The following is a 20,465-nucleotide window of genomic DNA, read 5'->3' on the forward strand; positions in this document are numbered from 1 at the left end:
AGGTTTTTTTTATTTTGAGGCAGGATCTCATTAAGCTGCTGAGAGTGGCCTCAAACTTGGAATCATCCTGTCTCAGCCTCCTGAGAAGCTGAGATCACAGATATGCCTAGATCTTTTGAGGGGGACTAGAAGACCCCCTACCTTACGGACCCTGCTTTGCCTGGTAAAGGTGGGAATGGAGATGGGCCCCACAATCCCCTCTCAGTTCAGCCCTTGTAACATGGCCATGTCACCTTTCTCTGCCCCTGCCTTCTCATACTCAAGAGCAGTGGCCCGCATGGAATGTGGAGGATTATATGTGTGGGTGTGGGAACTGTGAGTTGACTGCTAAGGGTCATGTGGGTGTATCCCTCCTGTACATGGCCCATTATATGCCCCTTTGGGCACAACTATGTATGCAGTAATCATCTACAGACTCACACNCCCCACTTACTAGGGGGTAGCCCAACCTCTCTTCTGTATTATTATTATTATTTTTTGAGGCACTATAAAACTAGCTTCAGTAGATTTCTGAAATGTTCTTGGGTGCTAACTTGTGTCATTAAAAAACAAATCAGTAAAATCTTCTAAAGTCCTCTCTTTTCAATTCATTTTCTTTTAGTCTCAGACTAGTGTCCTGGAGGGAGTCTCTTGTCATGATTTACAGAAATTTGGCAGCCTCATGTCTGCTGTGATCACCAAGTCCTGGCCCAGGAACAACAGAGTGGCCATGGAAGGCCTGGATGAGATTCTTGAACACCTGCTCACGGGGCCAGATGTGAAGCAGCTCTTCAAGTTGTACAGTGCGTATACGGCTGGTTGGGGTTGCTGTCCTTCCTCAGGCAGCAGAACAGGGCAAGGTACTTGACCTGATCCTCAGCCTGCATGTGCTGAGATTTGGTAAAGGCAGGATGGACAGAGGTGCCCAGGCAGGTGCTAGGCATCTCGTGTAATTAAGAACATCTAACAGCAGAGCCAGAGTCTGCTGAATGCCTGCTGGACATGTGCTTCTGGGGGGACACACTTGAAGCAGCCCCTCTGAAAGTCCCCAAGCCCCTTGATTTCCAGATGAGAGAATAGAAAAGTGCCCAGGACACGTTGCTTACCCAGGGTGTTGAAGACTTACTGTCTCCAAGATAACAAATGATTAGAAATCAAGTCCAAGCCCAGCTTGCCTCCCTGTGAAGCTCACATTTTGAGACCAATATTGATAACTAACAAAACATGAAGTGACTCTTCAGCCGTCATCTTCCCAAGTGTCATGCATTACCCTGGAAATGATGGTGCAGGTTTATGTGTAAATTGCTAGATTCAGATCCTGTAGTGGGAAAGCACTGGGTGTGGCAATAAAAACCCAGGGCCAATGATTGTCTCAGCCAAACCAGCTGCTCTGTTCTACACCAGGACGTAGGCAGGAGTGGTGTGTGGTCCTGAAGGTGGCTGCTGTGTGCACGGGCCATAGCAGCCTGCTGGGGAAGAGTACACTGTATTACACGCTGCATACTTGGCAGCACACAGTTAAGGCTCCTCCTTGTCTTTTCCTGGTTCATGGCTCTGTTCCTTTTATCACTGAGCAAAGCCCCCTTGTCTGGATGTTCTTGGGTTGGTCAGTTCTCCCACTGAAGATCATCTCAGCTACACTGTGTGTGTGTGTGTGTGTGTGTGTGTGTGATGCTGGGGATGAACCAGGGTCTCGTGCTTGCTAGCCTAGCACACTACCACCAAGATGCACCCCAGCCCCCGGCTATCTTTGTTTTTAATGGTAAAGATAAACTTGGTCTTCTTATAATACTATACGAGCCTCATATTATTGTGAGATAAATACTCTGGCAGTTAAAATAGTCATGTTTTAAAATGTTGCCCTCTAGTTGCTCCAAAAGCTCATGTTCCAGGTTTTGATTCCGGAGACAGGATAGGCAGAGCATGAAGCTGCAGCATGGATCTGCCTTTTTCCTGGGTGCTGTGCAGATGCTTCCCTGCACCCATGGAGTGGCCTCTGATGTGAGCTTGTCCTGTTGCAGTTTATTTTTGTACTACTGCAGGGTTTCTCAGGACAGGTGAATTTCAAAAATATCTTGTGTAGTCCAAGAACTATGTTCACTGTAACGTGGGCTCAGGCCTTCAATCCTGAGCACTGTGGTTCTCCTGGCTGATTCTGTCCATTGGAAGGGTCTCCTCCTTCCAGTCAGGAGATGCACTAGGGTAAAACTTTAACCTCACAGGTACAGGCATAGCTGAGAGGGACGTCAGCACATCTGGAAACACCACTGACTGCTGCAGGCACCCTGTGGGCGTGGGGCTGGTGTGAGGTTCTAGCTGCAAAGAGGTGAGAGGGGCAGGGACTCACTGCTCTCCTTACCTGATTAGGAACAGAGGAGAAGCTGTTAGCCAACATCACAGAGGACGCCAAGAGGTTGATGGCTGCCGCCAGCTCTGTCTTCATGAAGGTTGCTGGTGACATCCTGGATGGGTCCATATTGGTCAGATGTTTGGAGCTGATCCTGAAGCACAAAAGTCAGTTTCTGGACCTGTGGCAGTTAGGTGAGCTGAGGCCAGGCTGGTAAGAAGACTGTGTTCACATGTGTGCTGGCTGTCCTCCTCTATGCCACCAAGTGGAGGCCTTCTTGTCCTGCTGGTGGTGACTGTGGGGCACTCCCAGGGAGAGAAAGGGATGCCGTGAAGTTTGTTTCCTTTGGCTGACTTTGTCATTGTTTTCCAGAGACAGAAAGTTCTTCATTCCAAGAGAAAAATTGTGACATGGAAGAGACACTGAACTGGAGGATGGATGAAGTCGTGTTTCTGAAGAGAGAGAAGAGACAGGTGGACAGCCTCCTGAGGCTATGTGGGAAGGTGAAGCACCTTGTCCAAGGTACTGCTCCTGCAGTCACACTGGACACCCTTGAGAGCTGTCACAGGGATGAAGCAGGCCACAAATAGTGGGGCCTTATTTTTCAGGGAGAAGCTTTTAAAAAACATTCTTGACCCAGTTTTCAATGTATTTGCCTGGGGAAACACCTTCCCCTTGTACATTCTTGTTTGTGTACCTCCACACCCATCGATGTCCCTGATTTCCCAGTGTCAGTGTCCTATGCTGGCTTCCCAAGGAGGGGAGGTGTAGATCTTTCTCCAGTCTGTGCCCTGAACATGAGGCTGCTTGCTGCTCTGTCACTCGCAGTGGTGTCCTGAGTTACTGGTACCTTCTTCAGGGTCAGGCCTTCGCCGTGGTGTGAACACAGGATTCACAGGCGAGCCATGTGGTGGACCACGGCCACTCCACGGTTCTGGAACAAACTTTCTGTAGCTGGTGGAATTGCATTTCTTGCCTTGGTACTTTCTTTTCCCCTTTTTCATTGTGTTTGTTTCAAATTCAGCCCCAAACTGAACCAGCTATCTGAGTGGATGTCTCTGAAGAGTCTCTCAGGACAGAGGGCTTATTTTCCCTAGCAGGGAGGTGGCCCTCAATCTCCTCTGTCTCCCAGGGTTGCCTTGGCCTCTGGGCTGGTAGGGCAGGTCCTGCATCTCTGGCCTGTGCTTGACTCCTGTTTGACAGAGGGTGGCATCTACTGCTTGCTGGGACAGGGACACAGGAGGCCAGATACAGAACTATGCCCCTGCTGTAGGTTGATCATTGGGCCAGGGGCAGAATTTCCTTCAGAGTGCTGCCTGAGTGCTGCATTGGGATGTCAGATGCATTCTCACTACTGATCCTCTGTATGGAGCTTGTTGTCCTTCTCTGGATGCTCTTGAGAACTGTCGGGCCCTAGTGTTCTGAAGTTGACATTAATCTGTGCCTGGCCTTGGGTCTCTTTTCCATCTCTAGGATGGGGCACTGGCAGGTCTCAGCCAGAGATCTAGTCTCAGAGCTCTAGGGCGTTCTCCTGAATTGGTTAATTATGCTTTCCCTGTTGCAGGGTGCACATCAGCAGCTGCTGGGCCTCCTGGCATGGTTGCCTGACTCCCATGACATCTCTCCTGCTTGGGCTTCACTTCCTGAGCCTTCTCTTCAATCTCCTCCTGTAACCTGGGCATTGAATTCTTCATTTCAGCTCTTATATATAGTTAATTTGAAGGCACTTCCTTTTTTCTTTTCTTTTTTGGCACTGGAGTTGAACTCAGGGGCACTAGAACACTGAGCTACATCCCCAGCCCTATTTTTGTATTTAATTTAGAGACATGGTCTCACTGAGTTGCTTATTATTTTTCTTTTGCTGAGGCTGGCTTTGAACTCGTGATCCTTCTACCTCAGCCTTGCCAGCCACTGGGATTACAGGTGTGTACCATCGCGCCCAAAACTTTTTTTTTTTAAAGATATTTTTTTTAGTTGTAGATGGACATAATACCTTTATTTATTTATCTTTATGTGGTGCTGAGGATAGAACCCAGTGCCTCACATGTGCTAGGTGCATGCTCTACCACTGAGCCACAATCCCAGCCCCTCCCTTTTCTCTTGAAATATTCATTTATATACTATGTTCTTGTGGTTCGTGGTTGCAGCATGTTTTCCCTTTTTTTCCCGTTTCATCCAAGTTGCTTTTATCTGTTGGCTTTCTTTCTTTCTTTCCTTTTTTGCATGTTGTGGATGGATGCTAGGCTTTTTTTTTTTTTTTTTTTTTTTTAATGGCACTGAGGATTGAACACATGCTAGGCAAGCATTCTACCACTGAGCTACACAATCCCTATTGTTTTTTTGGATATATTTCCCACATTAAAACTTTTTCTGTTCTGATTGGAGATTTTCGTTTGTCTGTATGAAGACAGTCCCCACAGGTGGATGGACAGGCTAAGGGCTTCTGGACTGTGACCTATGGGGCTCTGTGGCTGCCCTTAAATTGACCTAGTCCTTGAGGGCTTCTCTTGTGAGCTGGTCTTATTTGCACCCCCTGCCTGCTGCCAGATTTCTGGAGCCAAGAGGGAGAGGAGGAGAGTGAGCCCCACTTTTATTCCAGTTTTCATGCCCTGGTGACTGTGTCATCCTCTTTGTCCTTAGATTGAATACTCCCTGTCCTCTGTAGCTGCCCAAGACAGGTGTGTGTCTAGAAGTCGCCTTCAGGCCAGAGAGTCCTGCAGTTGGTCCTTCCTGCCCCTTGACGGGGCGGGCAGCCCCCATCTGCCTCCATGGTGGAGGTGGACTCTCACCAACTGCTTCTTAAACAGACTTTGAACCCAATTCCAGTTCCCTCTCTGCCTCCTCCAGTCTAGGGTGACCTTAACATCTAGTGTCCTTGAGTGCCAGAAACTTGTGCTGGGCCTGGCTGAGCTTACCTCTGCTGTGTCCTTAGGGTCTCTGTTCTCAGGCCCCAAGTGTTATTTGCCACTGGTGTGGCCATCTTTCTACTTCTCAGGTTGTGTTGTTATTGGGCTTCTTTTCTACTGTCCTTGTTCCTGCTGGTTATGATGTTTTAAAAGCATTTTCTAATCTGTCACTGGAATGGGATTTGGGAGGGAGATGGATTTGTGTTTCCAACTGGTCTCTCCACACAAGAGCTTCCAGTCTGTTCTTTATCATGAAAACTGATAAACAATCCCGTGGCAGGGTGGAGGGGAGGAGGGATGAATTCTTCTTAAGAAAAAAAAATCCCATAAATAATATTAATTTGTGTTTTCTCAAAGAAGTTATTAGAAATACTAGAAAAGTAAAATAAGATGCTACCGTGTCTAGCAGTTTAACTTCCATGTTTCCTTGTGGTTTCCAAAGTGGATTTTGGAGAGATTGAAGCAAGACACTCAGAAGACTTGAACTGCAAAAGACTGAATGAAGCCATGAGGGTGAGACAGCCGCTGTCCTCAGCCTGCAAGCTGATGACGCACTACAACCTGGACCGTGAGGTCCAAAGAATGGCTGCAAGGATAGACTTGCTGATGGACAGCCACATCTTCCAGATCTTCTGGGAAGAAGCTTCAGAGTCATTAAGCCATCCCCAAGGAGAATCTGAAAGACGAACCCTTGCGCTTTTAGAGGCCTATGAGTACTTGTACTCGCCTTGTTACCAGAGGTTCATGAAACTGTATCAGGATCTGAAGTCAGGAGAGATCACCTTTGGAGAAATTAATGTCTTCTTCAAGGACTTTGTAGATAAATACAATGACCTGACTTTAGACCTCCAGATCATGTGTGAAGTAGACTCCCAGGCCCAGAGGGGTTGGATCTCAGAGCGTGTTGAACAGATCAAGGAGTACCATAGCCTGCACCAGGCAATCAGCTCTGCCAAGGTCATCTTGCAGTTCAAAAAGGATTTTGGATTGACTGGTGACTTCAGTGTTATTTACACTTTAATAAACTTGGTAAGTTATTTGCTGGGGACTCCTGGGAGGTGGGGGCCTACCTCAGACTCCTTGGAAGCCCCAGGGATTCTGGGAAGATCAGTGAGGCAGCCCCCTCCAAGGACTCTCATCTGGGCTGCACTCAGTCTGGAACATTCCAAGCCCTGGGTTTTTACCTTTGCTTGAGACAGTGTGACTGTTCCTTAGCTAGTGAGTTTTCTCGGGTCTATATGAGAACCAAAAATTCAGGGTAGAAAAACCTACCCCTTTCCAGAGGAATCTCATCTCTTTAGGTTATGAAAGCACAAAGGGAAATATTTTGTCATCTGTCTAGGTACCTCTCCTAGTTGCAGTGGGAATGCCAAATGGTACATTGCTCCTGTTGTGCAATTGCTCCAATGGTACATTGCTCAGGCCTGAATCTCTTCCTGTTTCTTAGTCTCACATTTCTAAGGTGTGTGGATTTTCAGTAGAGGCAGGTATGTTAATGCTTAAAATTTAATACATAGTGTGGAATTGTCTATACCTAGACGTGAACCCTTCGGTAAGTCTATGAGTAACTCCCCGAGAGAAGCTAACAACATGGACCTGGCTGGGCTGCTGTGAGTAGCAGGTTTCTAAGTCTATGAAAGCTTCCTCACAGGACCTGGGTACTGGGGACAGTAGCAACTGCAGCTTAGCAAGGAGGGCTGTGAAGGTCATGCTATCCTTGGTGCAAGAATGTGTCAGGCTCTGCTATAGCAGCTGCTTGTCCAGGCATACTGGAGGGCAGGTGTGGGTGGTTGCTGGAACAGCCCACAGCAGAGCTTCATCTTGCAGATTGATGATTTCAAGGCCACCCACCATGAGAGACTGAACCAGATTAGCCCACAGCTCATCCAGGCCAAGAAGCTGTTGCAGGACATCAGTGAGCCCCGCCGCCAGTGTCTGGAGGAGCTGGCCCTGCAGAAGGAACTGGTCAGCTGGCTACACGACGAGCTGAGAGGTAGGGTGGGAGCTCAGCTTCAGGTGTTTGCCAAATGGGGTTCCTGACCTCAAGGATGTCCTGCCTCAATCATGTGCATGTGTTGGGTTGGGGGGGCAGTGTCTGCTTCTAGGCCCACAGTGGAGTTTGCATCAGGACAGCTTTTCAGGCTTCTGGTTAATACTGTTTCCTTTGTTGCTCTTTCCATCTGTGGACACTGGCATCATTTTCATAAGCATCCTGACTCCTTTTTCTCCTCCAAGCTCATTCTGCCAGAGGCCTAGGCGTGCTCTTGCCCACAGAGGGGTGTTGCTGCTGTAAGCTTGTGTAACCTGTATACTTCTCTTCCAGCTTAGGGCTGGGCAGCCTGTGTGGTTGTGTGGACTAGATAGAGGCAGGGGAGGAGAGGTGAGAAAGAAAGTTCAAGGAGGTGGAGCGGGGACAGCACTCACACACCACAGAGGCCTAGAAGGCCACCTCCTGCTGGCCACTGAGGCGTCACTGGCTCCAGCTCTCATCCAGAGCTTTGCTGCTTCCACCTTGTACTCCTGAGTCTGCTTTGACTTACATTCTTTGATTAGTAATTAACCCTAGGGGAATTATCTCAGTTTTTAAAATAATTCACTGCCCAATATTATTATTTTTATTAGTTGCTCAAAACATTACAATGATCTTGACATATCATACATTTGATTCAAATTATTTACCAATGGAATGTGTTTTTGTTTAGGTGATAATGTTTGTAGATTAAAGGAAATAAGGTACACACAAGCCTAGAACAGTGCCTGGGACATTGTTTGGTAAACATTAGCTGCTGGTCAGTGGTGTCATCATATGCTGCAAAAGAAAAGGTGTCCTGGTGTCCTAACGGAAGGCAGGAAGTGCCACACACGCTAGGTGTTTACTTAGTGTCTATCGATGGCCTCACGAAGGATCTTGCCCCAGGTGAGAGTTGTGCAGCATCATGGAGTGGTCCTGTGCTGACTCCCTCTCTGCCCCAGGCATCACCGAGCTCAAGGTATTTGTGGACCTGGCCTCCATCTCAGCTGGAGAAAGCGACATTGACGTGGACCGGGTGGCCTGCTTCCATGATGCTGTGCAGGGCTATGCGTCCCTGCTGTATCAGCTGGACAAGAAGGCAGGCTTCAGAAAGTTCATGGAAATTTTAAGAGAACTCTGGAAGGCTCTGCAAAATGACCCCCATCTGCCCAGTAAGCTGGTGAGTTTTGTTCCTGATTCCAAGGTGTGGAGGTCCTGCAGCCTTGGGAAGCAGCTGTGCTTTGAGGGCACGTGGGCATGGAGGCGTGTAGGCAGCCATTTAAACTGATGTTTAAAACCAGATTTTCTTCACTATGGAAATGCTTTCTTTGTCTTGGGTTGGAAGAGAACTACAGAGCTGCATGTCAAGAGCAGTCGCCACCCTACAGGACAAGTGTGGAAAGAGCACAGTAGGAAGCGTGTGAAAGGGTGTGCAGCAGTTTTCTCTGAATTTAGTAACTGCCCTTTTATTTAGTTACTTTTTGGTATTTTTCACAATTGATGTTGATTAATTTTTTTATCAGAAAAAAAAACATTTAAGTAAATTACCTGTACCAGCGTCTGAGTAAACTTACACTCATAACTCACCCAATGAGAAGAGATGTCCAGAGGCCTGCACCAGCCTTGGGACGGTCCTGTATGTGGTTGGAGGGTGGGGGGATGGACAGAGAGAGCAGTTTGCAGTTTTTCTGCTAGAAGCCCATTTTCTGTTGCGATTTTTCCTGTTCTTCTGGTCATGCTCAGAGACCATGACAGGACATTAAGAACTTAGGGCTCCTGTTCAGTCAACCATCTCTCCTCAGAGGGCCTTTGTTCTGGGAACCCAGGAGGATGGTGGCCTGCCACCAGAGAGCATGGCCTGTGGCTATCTTACTAATCAACCATAAGTGCAGGCCAAGTGCATTCCAAGTGTCAGCTAGAAACCTGGCACCAGTGCAGCCACAATGAGTGGCCAGGGTCCTGAGGAACAGGCAAGGTCCTGAGGGAACAGGCAGGGGTACCTGAGGCAGCCTCAGGCAAGAAGTTATGCCTGGAGCCCTGGAGGAGGGTGGCTGGAGTTTGCCCAGCAAGGGCAGAGGCAGGAGGAGGACATCCAGGAAGATAGTCATTCGAACCCTGGCCCATGTTCTCTGCTTTCGTTCCAACAGCGAGATTCCGCTAGGAACTTGGAGTGGCTGAAGACAGTGAAGAAAAGTCATGGGTCCATTGAGCTCTCGTCCCTGTCCCTGGCCACAGCAATCAACAGCAGAGGCATCTATGAGATCAGGGCATCCACAAGCGACCAGAAGGTGAGCCCTCTCAGATTCCAGGTGCAGTGTTGGTGGCATGCACTGGCCTGCTGCAGAGTCAGCGTTTTAGCCACCAGAAAATGGCTTCTAATCATGTTGTGCCTCCCAGATCTCCCCAGATGCCATCCTGCGCCTGATCCTCCCTGGGGGTCACAGTGGCCTGGAGCCAGAGCGCTCCTACACTTTAGAAGAGCTGAAGGATCTTTTAAACAAGCTGATGCTGATGTCTGGCAAGAAAGACCACAAGAATATGGAAGTGGAGAGGTTTTCTCAGGTGAGCAGGTGCCCTGTTGCCTCAGGCTGGGCATGCTCACTGCCCTGCTTCCTGCAAAGGGGAAGGGGCAGGGGTTGGCTTCTGGTGGACAGAGTGGCTCCAGAGAGTGGAGCTTGTGGGTCTGCAGGGTGCACCTTGCCTGGAGCCACATCTGAGGTGGGACAGGCCCTGGAGGCCCTGGAGGCATCCTTAAGATCTGTCACCACTGGTGGTTAATCAGCTGCATTTAGCAGGAGGTGACCAAGTAGATAGTTCTGAGAAGAAGTATGAAAGGCTTCATTTACTCTGTAAATTGGCAAAGTCGAACACCTCAAGATTCTAATGGGCACTCTTCATCAAAACTAAAGTAACTGAGCCAGGTGTGGTGGCACATCCCTGTAATACCAGTGACTCAGGACGGAGTCAGGAAGAGTGTAAGTTAGAGGCCAGTGTCAGCAACTTAGTGAGATCCTGTCTCAAAATGAAAAAGGGCTAGGGACATAACTCAATGGTATAACACCCTGGGTTCAATCCCTGGTAGCACCCCCCCAAAAAAAACCCAAAAAAACCCTAAAATAATTGTAGATATAGGTTGTTGGTTTTTGTAATAGTTTCTCTCTCTTTCTCTCCCCCCTTCTCCCTCCCTCTCTCTCTCTCCCCCCCCCTCTCTCTCTCCTGTTATAGGTTCTTTCCTTACAGTTTATTTGCACTTCACAGTAGACAAGTTTTCATCCAGTGCAGCCATAGAGCCAGGTTCTGGCACATACTAGGCAAGTGCTCTACCACTGAGACCAGCCCAGCCCACAGTCAACATTCTTATCTGCCACCTGATCTCTTCCTGAAGGTAGCTGCCCTCTTCCTAGGCTTTTCATGTTTCCCAGTGACCCTGAAGGAGGAGTGAACCCAAAACCCTTGACTTAGAACCCATGTGTGTCTAGATTAGCATGTCCCCCTGCAGTAGCTCACTGTGACCTCTGCCTTATGCCCTTGTTTCCCCAGTTATTCTGCTATGTGCAGCGGCTCATGCAAGCCTTCCTGAACCTGTACTCTGCGGGAAACATGCTGTTCCGGACCTGGACTGCCGAGGTCTACTGCTGCCCCAGGAATGGCGTCTCCATCTGCATGGACTTCCACTTGGAGTTGGTAAGCCAGTTGACAGAGAGTGGGGATGTGACCCGGCTCCTGGAAGCCCTCTGCAGGCAGATGGAGCACTTCCTGGAAGACTGGAAGGAGCTGGTGAGCAGAAAGCGCAGGGAGCACTTCTACCTCAACTTCTACACGGCCGAGCTCCTCCTTGGATGGACTTCTCTTCAGGTCACCTTTTTCTTGCGTAAACTCTTGACCTCTTCTGGGTCACATTGGTGTGATCAGAGGGGGCATAGCTGCTCTGGCTCCAGGAGAAGAGTGCTTTGCACCCTCCCTTCAGTCACTGTCATGTGTCCTTAATAAGAGGTGGTGACTTCCATTCTGTTGATTTCATCCCATGAGCATCACTTTGCCCTGTCAGGACAAAACCTGCCCTCCCCTCCCTGCTCGGGACATACCTCTGCTTTTACTTTATTATACTTCCACTGATGTCATCATGGAGAATGCCAGGATGCTGAGTGGGTGACAGCTAGGGACTCTGGCTTCATGGTGTAGTTGTGCTCTAATCTGATGTTCCATTGCATCAGTTTTGATTTTTACATAGAGAAGTAACTGTTTTTTTGATTTTTTTTTAAAATGGGGATTTACCTCAGGGGTGCCCTATCACTGAGCCATATCCTCAGCCTTTTTTATTTTTTATTTTGAGACATGGTCTCACTAAGTTGTTTAGGGCCTCACTAAGTTGCTGAGGCTGGCCTTGAATTTGCAATCTTCCTGCCTCAGCCTCCCAAGCTCCTGGGATTACAAGCGTATGCCACTGCTCTTGCCTAAGAAGTAACTTCTAATCTCTTTGGATTCTGTTCCTCTTGGTCCATGGGCTTGGGGTCTCATTTCCTTATTTTAACATTACAGGGAAGTCTCTCTATGTGAAGAGATTGCATGAAAAACTGAAAAAGAAGTTAAATAGTGAAAAGGTGCCTTTAAAGATTGTTCGGTTGACTGACACTCAGGTGGATGAGGGCCGCATCCTGGACTCCCTCCTATCTTTCTGGGATGCTCAGTTTCGGAAAACGCCTATGATATTCCACTTTGATGTGACTGCTTCGGTAAGTGCCTATATGGCAGCTGAATGGCCACATCAGAAGGTGTAATTCCAAGGGCCCTACTTGCTTCTCCCTGTATGAAGAGTCCCTTCTTTTTACACCTACCTGTGGTCAGTACCCTTCTCTTCAGGAACAAGACAGGAGGGTCCTGGGAGTTGGAAGAAATGGTTGGCATTTGTGTATTTTCAACCCATGCTTCTCTGTCTTTAGGTACAGACTGGAACTTGGGTTTTTCTTTTCAAACTCCTCATTTTACAATACCTAATGGGTATAAGTGGGAAAATGTGGCTTCGGAACCCATGCCATTTATATATCATTGAAATCCCAGTAGGAAATTCAGTACTGCCAAAGAGGTCTTCAAAGCTGGTAAGCACACAGGGCATTTGCAGGTGATCACAGCACACCTTTGCTTCTGTGGCCTATGGCCTGAGTTGACACATCTTAATTGTTCCCCACTTTCATGTTCAGGGAGCAGCGAGTATGTGTAAGGCGAAATGCATGCTTAGACTTAGATCTTAATGATGTCTGGAATGAGAATGCTCTCGTATTTATTGATTGGCAGCGTCTTGCATTTGTCTGGATCTGTCAGATCCATGCTGTGTCTGGGTTGAGTCTCACCCGTTCTGAGTGTTCAGGAGATTCCTCTGTTGATGGCCATTGTCTCTTTTACTGCCAGTGAAGATAGCAGGGCAACTTTGCACATAGAAAGCTATTAGCTGGTGGGAGTTCTATGGTCGCACATGTGTTCGTGCTTGGAGGAGAGATCACGCCACAGGAGGCTGGGTTGGAAATGGATTCCTGGTTAATAATACAGCTACTGTAGTTGAGCTTCTTTAATACTCTAAGGTGCAGATGCCAGCCTCTGTGAATGAGAGGCTGCAGAATGCAAACAATCACTGTGTATTTAAGTGATTGTTTTCATAAAGGCCGATCCTGAGTAGATCGCATGGAGGGTTCATATATATGGGCATCTTTCAGGAAATCAAGTTCTAACTTATATTTATGTCTCTCCTTTGCAGAATCCACATGCCCCCCAGTTTAGTTTTCTTGACATCTTCCCCAGAGTCACCTGCAGACCTCCCAAAGAAGTGATAGCCATGGAGCTGAGCCCTGAGAGAAGCTTCAGAGAGCCTGGAATGGACGAGAGAGAATTCCGCAGTGCCACTTTCCAAAGACCTTACCAATATTTAAAAAGATTCCATCAAAAACAAAACCTAGACACATTTCAATACCAAGCAGGCTCTGTTGAAGGTACCCCAGGGGAGTGCATCCAGCACCTCCTCATATATTGTGGGGTCATCAACCCCTCCTGGTCAGAGCTCCAGAACTTTGCTCGGTTCCTCAACTGTCAGCTCAAGGACTGTGAGGCCTGTATGTTCTGTAATCCAGGCTTTACTGGATTTACACTACCAGGCTTCAAGAATTTTGTGGTCACCTTCATGATCTTCATGGCAAGAGACTTGGCCACACCAACGCTTCATATCTCTGACCAGAGCCCAAGGAAGCACATGGTCACCATGGATGGGGTTCATGAGGAAGAGCTCGCCCCCTTCACTCTCCGGAGGAGGTGGGAGTCAGAGCCTCACCCATATGTTCTTCAGTGGTGACCACGAGACCATGACATTCATAGGCTTCCATCTCGGGCCCAATGAGAATGGCAGCATTGATGCCATCAACCATCTCAATGGGAAGATAATCAAGAAAGATGTCATGACAGAAGAACTATACAAGGGGCTGTTGCTTCAGAGGGTGCCCTTTAATGTTGACTTTGATAACCTGCCCAGACATAAGAAACTCTTGAGACTCTGCCAGTCACTAGGAATTCCTCAGGCCCTTGATCCCCATGAAACATATGAGCTTACAACAGACAACATGCTCAAGATTCTGGCCATTGAGATGCGATTCCGCTGTGGGATCCCAGTTATCATCATGGGAGAAACAGGCTGTGGGAAAACCAGGCTCATTAAATTCCTTAGTGATCTGCGGCGTGCTGGTACCCAGGCTGAGACCATGAAGTTGGTCAAGGTTCATGGAGGAACAACCACAGCCATGATCCACTCCAAAGTCTTGGAGGCTGAGAAAACTGCCTTATATAATAAAGACCAACACCAGTTGGACACCATCTTGTTCTTTGATGAAGCCAACACAACAGAAGCCATAAGCTGTATTAAGGAAGTCTTGTGTGACCAGACCGTGGATGGCCAGCCCCTGGAGAAGGACTCAGGCTTGCACATCAAAGCTGCCTGCAACCCTTACAGGAAGCACTCCCAGGAGACCATCTGCTGTTTGGAGTCAGCTGGTTTGGGGTACAGGGTCAGTGCAGAGGACACAGCAGACAGGCTGGGCTCCATTCCCCTCAGGCAGCTGGTGTACCGTGTCCACGCCCTGCCCCCGAGCCTGATTCCTCTGGTGTGGGACTTTGGGCAACTGAATGACACTGCTGCAAAGCTCTACATCCAGCAGATTGTGCAGAGACTGGTGGACCACGTCAGGATCAGCGAGGAGGAGACTCGTGTGATCACGGAAGTGCTCTCTGCCTCTCAGAGGTTCATGAGGAACACAAAAAGTGAGTGCAGTTTCGTCAGCCTCCGGGACGTGGAGCGCTGTGTGAAGGTGTTCACATGGTTTCATGGCTGCAGAGAGATGCTCTTGGTGAAGCTGAACACCTTTCTCTGTGAGACAAGTGTCAGCAAAAATAACTTCAGGAGTGACCCTGTCCTCTGGTCCCTGGTGATGGCTGTGGGGGTCTGTTACCATGCCTCCCTAAAGAAGAAGGAGTCCTACCGCAGAGCCATTTGCAGGTATTTTCCAGAACCATATGACAACAGCGGGGTCATCCTGGACGAGATCACGCAGGCACAGGATCTTTTCCTGAGTGGGGTGCCTCTGAGGAAAACCATAGCCAAGAACTTGGCTCTGAAGGAAAACGTCTTCATGATGATCATCTGCATTGAGCTGAAGATACCCCTGTTCCTTGTGGGAAAGCCTGGCACCTCCAAATCTCTTTCCAAGACCATAGTTGCAGATGCCATGCAGGGCCAGGCTGCGCACTCCGCTCTCTTCCGCAGCCTGAAGCAAGTCCATCTGGTGTCGTTCCAGTGTAGCCCCCACTGCACCCCACAGGGCATCATAAACACTTTCAAGCAGTGCGCTCTCTTCCAGCAGGGGAAAGACCTGCAGCAGTACGTGTCTGTGGTGGTGTTGGATGAGGTCGGCTTGGCAGAAGATTCCCCAAAAATGCCCCTGAAGGCTCTGCACCCACTGCTGGAAGACGGGTGCATTGAAGGTGATCCTGCCCCCCACCAGAAAGTCGGCTTCATAGGTATTTCCAACTGGGCCCTCGACCCTGCCAAGATGAACCGGGGCATCTTTGTGTCCCGTGGCAGCCCCAGTGAGAAGGAGCTCATAGAGAGTGCCAGAGGGATCTGCTCTTCAGACAGCCTGGTGCAGGACAGGGTCCAAGGGTACTTCGCTCCTTTTGCCAAGGCCTATGAAACAGTGTGCAGCAGGCAGAACAAGGAATTCTTTGGGCTTCGTGACTACTATAGCCTCATCAAGATGGTCTTCGCCACCGCCAGAGCATCTAACAAGAAGCCTTCTCCACAGGATATTGCACATGCAGTCCTTCGGAACTTCAGTGGCAAAGATGACATCCCTGCTTTGGACATCTTCATGGCCAGTTTACCTGAGGCCGGGTGTGTGGAAGAGGTCAGCACCCTGGAGCTCATCAAGCAGAACATTTGTGGGAGTATGCAGAACATACTCCCAGCAGTAGGGGAACTGGAAGAAGCTGAGTCCCGCTACTTGCTCATACTGACCCAAAACTATGTGGCCCTGCAGATCCTGCAGCAGTTATTCTTCAGTGAGGACCAGCAGCCCGAGATCATCTTTGGTTCCAGTTTTCCCTGGGACCAGGAGTACACCCAGATCTGCAGAAACATCAACCGGGTGAAGATCTGCATGGAGACTGGCAAGATGGTGGTGCTGCTGAACCTGCAGCACCTCTATGAGAGCCTGTATGATGCGCTCAACCAGTACTACATCTACCTCGGGGGCCAGAAGTACGTGGACCTCGGGCTCGGCACCCATCGCGTCAAGTGTCGGGTCCACCCTGACTTCCGTCTGATTGTCATTGAGGAGAAAAATGTGGTGTATGAGCAGTTCCCCGCGCCCCTCATTAACCGGCTGGAGAAGCACTACCTGGACCTCAGCTCGGTGCTGCAGGGGTGGCAGAAGAGCATTGTGCAGGAGCTCATGCAGTGGGCAGAGCAGTCTGCTGACGTGAAGGCCCATCAGTTCCTGGCTGGGCACAAGTACAGCCCTGCTGATGTCTTCATCGGCTACCACTCTGACGCCTGTGCCTCTGTGGTGCTACAGGCTGTGGAGAGGCAGGGCCCCGGGGACCTGACACAGGAGCTGTATCACAGAGTATCTGAGGAGGCCAAGCTGATCCTGCTGGACTGTGCCACACCAGATGCTGTGGTGCGGCTGAGCACCTCCACACTAGGCTCATTTGCTGCACAGACCCTGTCCCAGGAATACTGGAACAAGCAGCAGCACCACTCCTTTGCAGATTTCCTCCAGGACCAACTTCACAATGCGGACCTGGAGCGCCACGCCATCTTCACAGAGGTGACTGCCCCCATAGCCTTTCCTTTTTCTTTCACCCACGAGCCCTTGCTCTCTGGTGCCAGAAGGTCTCAACTCCATTTAAGGCACTGTTCAGAAGGAAAACCGGTATGTCCCCTCCATGTTAGGCAAAACAAGGATAAGTCCATTTTGGTCTCTCTCACCTGTGTGTGAGCAGAGCTCTCCTCTGACAGCAGCACTGGGCACACTGTTCACTTCCCAGAGTGCTGGGCCCACCCGGGTTATAAGTGATTGGCCTGCTTCTCATTCTTGGACAGCTTAAGAGTAATGAACGAGGTTGGTTCTCCTTAAAGACACCGGCCCACTGTGAGGGCTGGCTGGGTATGTGTCAGAGGCAGAGGGATCCTTGGGGCATAGCTGTTGAGTCTGAATTTGCATCTGTGCAGGATTCAGGAAGGGACTGCTGACAGAGCTTGAAATTCAAGCTGTGAGTGCTGGGTTGTGGGGATGGGATAGGGGGAGAGACATGTGGAGGGCCTTGTGGATAGCCTTGAGCTTGGTCTTGACTGCACAGAGAGGAGCTATGAATGAAAGTGTACGTAGACAGGCCCCAATGACTGGCTGATGGAAAGACAGTGGAGTAAAAGAGTGACATTGAGAGGATAGATCTGTCAGGAAGTTCTGGCATGGTGCAAACTGCAAATGGTTAGCTGGCAGCGTGGGTGGGCTAATCATCAATTCCATGGAGGGTGGCAGGAGGTGGAGGACAGCCTTCCTGAGCTCACTGTATCTTTGTGCTATCATCATGGAGACCCCAGGAAGGATCGATGGGTTTGGGAGCCAGTGGTGACATCTGTTTTGAATAGGTTTGGATGTCTGCTGTGTGGTTAGATGTAGGAATAGGAAGCTTGTCAGTAAGGACAGGCCCAGAGAAGGGGACTAGATCCAGGTGGAGTGGCACATGCCTATAATCCCAGTGGCTTGGGAGGCTGAGGCAAGAGGATTGAGAGTTCAAAGCCAGCCTCAGCAATTTATGGAGGCCCTAAGTAACTTAGCAAGTCCCTGTCTCAAAATAAAAACTAAAAGGAAGGGTTGGGTTATTGCTCAGTGGTTAGACACCCCTGCATTCAATCTCTGGTACAAAAAACATGGGGTCTGGAGAGCTGAGGTCCTATGTGCCTGGTGATATCTGGGTTTGCACTATGGGGTGTGGTCCATGGCAGAGAATGGAGAACTACTGAGGGGAGGGAGCATTGCCAGTGGCTAACTCCTGATAGCATGAAATAAGATTACAAGAAGAAATGGCATTGTGCTGAGCCCTAAAGGATCAGGAGGCTCCCAGGTAGGGAAAAGAGCAAGAAGAGAGACATTGACATCTCAGGAGGAGATCAAAGCATCTTTTAGTCAGGACAAGTCTTCTCTCGGCCTTCTGTTGACCCTGGAGGTTCTGCTTGCCTCAGCCACTCCTTGTATATAAAAACTGCTCTGGGTTGGGCTTCTTTCTGTCTGAGTGCCCACTGGCCCTGGGTTCTGACCCGGTGCTCTGTGCTCTTGCTTAAATTCAGCTGATTGCTTGTGTGCCCATTATGTAGGTCACCACCTTCTCCAGACTGCTGATGAACTGTGACTGCGAAGCTCTAGGGACAGAGGTGAAGGGCTTGGCCCCTAAGCCTGTGATCCTGTCACTGCAGCAGTTTGACACTGAGTACTCATTCCTCAAGGAAGTCCGGTGAGGTGCCCTGCCTGCCCATCACCCTTGGCCCCTGCCCTGGGAACGTGGTATCGCATGCCAGGGTGTGGTAACCACTTGTAAGGAACTCTGAGTACTATGGAGGCTCATTGCTCAGCCTCCTCGTATGCCCCTCTGGCCCCAGTTGTAAGACAGCTGTGTCCGTCTGTCTCCTGAGCACTGTGTGGCCCTTTTCTTCTCCAGTGGATTGCATCCTCACCTTGTGGAGGGAGACCCCACCTGGATGCTGGGTTCTGCATGGCCTGTGTTTCCCTTCACTTTGTGGAGTATTATGATCCATGTTTTTTTGTTTTGTTTTGTTTTGTTTTTTGCTTGTGATGGGGATTGAACCCAGGGCTGCTCTACCACTGAGCCACATCCCCAGCCCTAATTTTTATTATTATTAATTCTGAGATAGGGTCTCACTGTGTTGCTGAGGCTAGCCTGGAACTGGTGACCCTCCTACCTTAGCCTCCTGAGCTGTGGCTGCCCATGTTTTAGGACAGAGGACTCACTGGGGTGATTCTCTTTTCCTTTCAGAAGCAGCTTAATGAAGACAGCCAGACGTAAAATCCTCATTGTCCAGATGGATTTTGATGATGGCGCTCACCGTGCTCAGCTCATTGCATCAGCTAAGTATGTTCTCAGTAGTTTTCTAGGAAAACATAGGAAGCCAAAATCTCCCCAGGACATCCTGAAGAATTTTTTCCATGAAAACAGTGTGGAAATAAGAATGACTCTCCCTCCCAGCTCCTGACATGGGCTAGAGAAGCTAGAGAGTAAAGGATGAAGGAAAAGGCCAGTAATGGCACAGAAATTGTGGAATGCAAGACCCGTCAATAATGGAATTTTTGTAGTGTTTAGGAGAATGTGTTAAAGCTGCATTTGCAGTCATTTGCAGGCCTTTTTTGATCATTTTGATTTTGAATCACATAATTAAAATTAAAGTTCAGTCTGCGATGTAGCTTGGTGGTACAGCACTTGCCTAGCATGTCTGAGGCCCTAGGTTTGATCCCCAGTACTGCCTAAAAAAAAGAAAAGAACTTATCATAAGTTTAAGGGCAGTAAGACTATATAAATAAATTAATATTTATTGAACATTTTTGTGGTGTTCATAAATCTGTTGCTTTCATAATCGCTGTGTTCTGTTACCTCATGTAATTAAGAGTGACTTCTGCCCCTTTAAAGCACTGGGAGCCTAGTACAAGTTAAGGCCCAGCCAGATCCTATAGGGAGGTGGTCTGCGGCCATTGGGTATGCAAGGGCCACCGTACCACACTGTACTTTCTCAAAATGGGAAGGCCAGTAAGCCCCAACCTCTGGCATGTGGGTGCCCTGAGACCTGCAGGGTGGGTGTGGATTCTGATCAGCATTGAGAGGTAGGAAGTGATCCTGCCAATTGGAAGCCACCCTTCTCCTCTCATGAGAGATGTGGTGGCCCCTGGCATTGTGTGGAATGTGGTAAAGCCCCAACAGCTCCTGGGACGCGGCAGCCATCTCACACCTTAGCTTTTGCTCCATTGCTTGCTTTGTTTTGATTTTTGTTTTCTCAATAGGTATTCTGCTATTAATGAAATCAACAAAATACAAGGAACTCAGGGCTGCGTCTTCTATTTCATCACAAAACTGTCCCGGATGAGGAACAGAGCATCCTACGTGGGATTCCATGGAGGTAGGGCCAAAAGATGAGTGACTGTCTTTAAGTATGTCTGGGCTGCCTCTTGGGGTCCCATGCTGCTCACATCTAGGTCAGACACCAACCCCATCTGTCTCTGGGCTTCTCTGGGCTCACTGTTCACAGCCATCGCTCTGGAACTTGCTGCTACTATGTCAGCATGGCCTGGTCTACCTCAGGAGTGCATGGGACACACTCCTGCTCCCACTCCTCATTATACAAATGACTCAGAGATCTTCCCCTTTCACACCAGCCCTAGTGCTGACTCCTTTGCCTGCTCCTGGGAAAGTACTGTGTTCAAATCAGTCCATCCCTTTTTCTGTGGAAGGTCACCGGTTGGCTTATGTAAGACAAATAGTATTTTGGAAAGAGGGAAACAAGTTTAATAATTTTATAGATGGAAAGTCAAACTGTCAGCACCTTGCAGCACTTTCTAATTATGGGACAGTAAGTATGGTAAGATGAACATAAAGAACTGTGAACAGGATCCATGGAGAC

General features: G+C 49.0%; 1 protein-coding gene across 1 annotated transcript in view; it reads left to right on the plus strand.

The window, feature by feature from the left end:
* The first annotated feature begins 220 nt into the window (after positions 1 to 220).
* LOC107133667 (E3 ubiquitin-protein ligase RNF213-like) overlaps positions 221 to 20,465 on the plus strand; it is a 56,071-nt gene continuing 35,826 nt past the window's right edge. The window contains 17 exon segments of the mRNA XM_048787147.1: positions 221 to 304; positions 602 to 782; positions 2,347 to 2,520; positions 2,699 to 2,848; positions 5,675 to 6,261; positions 7,060 to 7,225; positions 8,206 to 8,423; positions 9,391 to 9,531; positions 9,641 to 9,805; positions 10,784 to 11,098; positions 11,719 to 11,976; positions 12,184 to 12,339; positions 12,993 to 13,564; positions 13,566 to 16,605; positions 18,156 to 18,292; positions 18,833 to 18,928; positions 19,849 to 19,964. Of these exon segments, the coding sequence (XP_048643104.1) occupies positions 221 to 304; positions 602 to 782; positions 2,347 to 2,520; positions 2,699 to 2,848; positions 5,675 to 6,261; positions 7,060 to 7,225; positions 8,206 to 8,423; positions 9,391 to 9,531; positions 9,641 to 9,805; positions 10,784 to 11,098; positions 11,719 to 11,976; positions 12,184 to 12,339; positions 12,993 to 13,564; positions 13,566 to 16,605; positions 18,156 to 18,292; positions 18,833 to 18,928; positions 19,849 to 19,964 (6,556 nt within the window).

This window comes from Marmota marmota, unplaced genomic scaffold (genome assembly GCF_001458135.2).
Source record: "Marmota marmota marmota unplaced genomic scaffold, marMar, whole genome shotgun sequence".
Classification (NCBI taxonomy): Eukaryota; Metazoa; Chordata; class Mammalia; order Rodentia; family Sciuridae; genus Marmota; species Marmota marmota.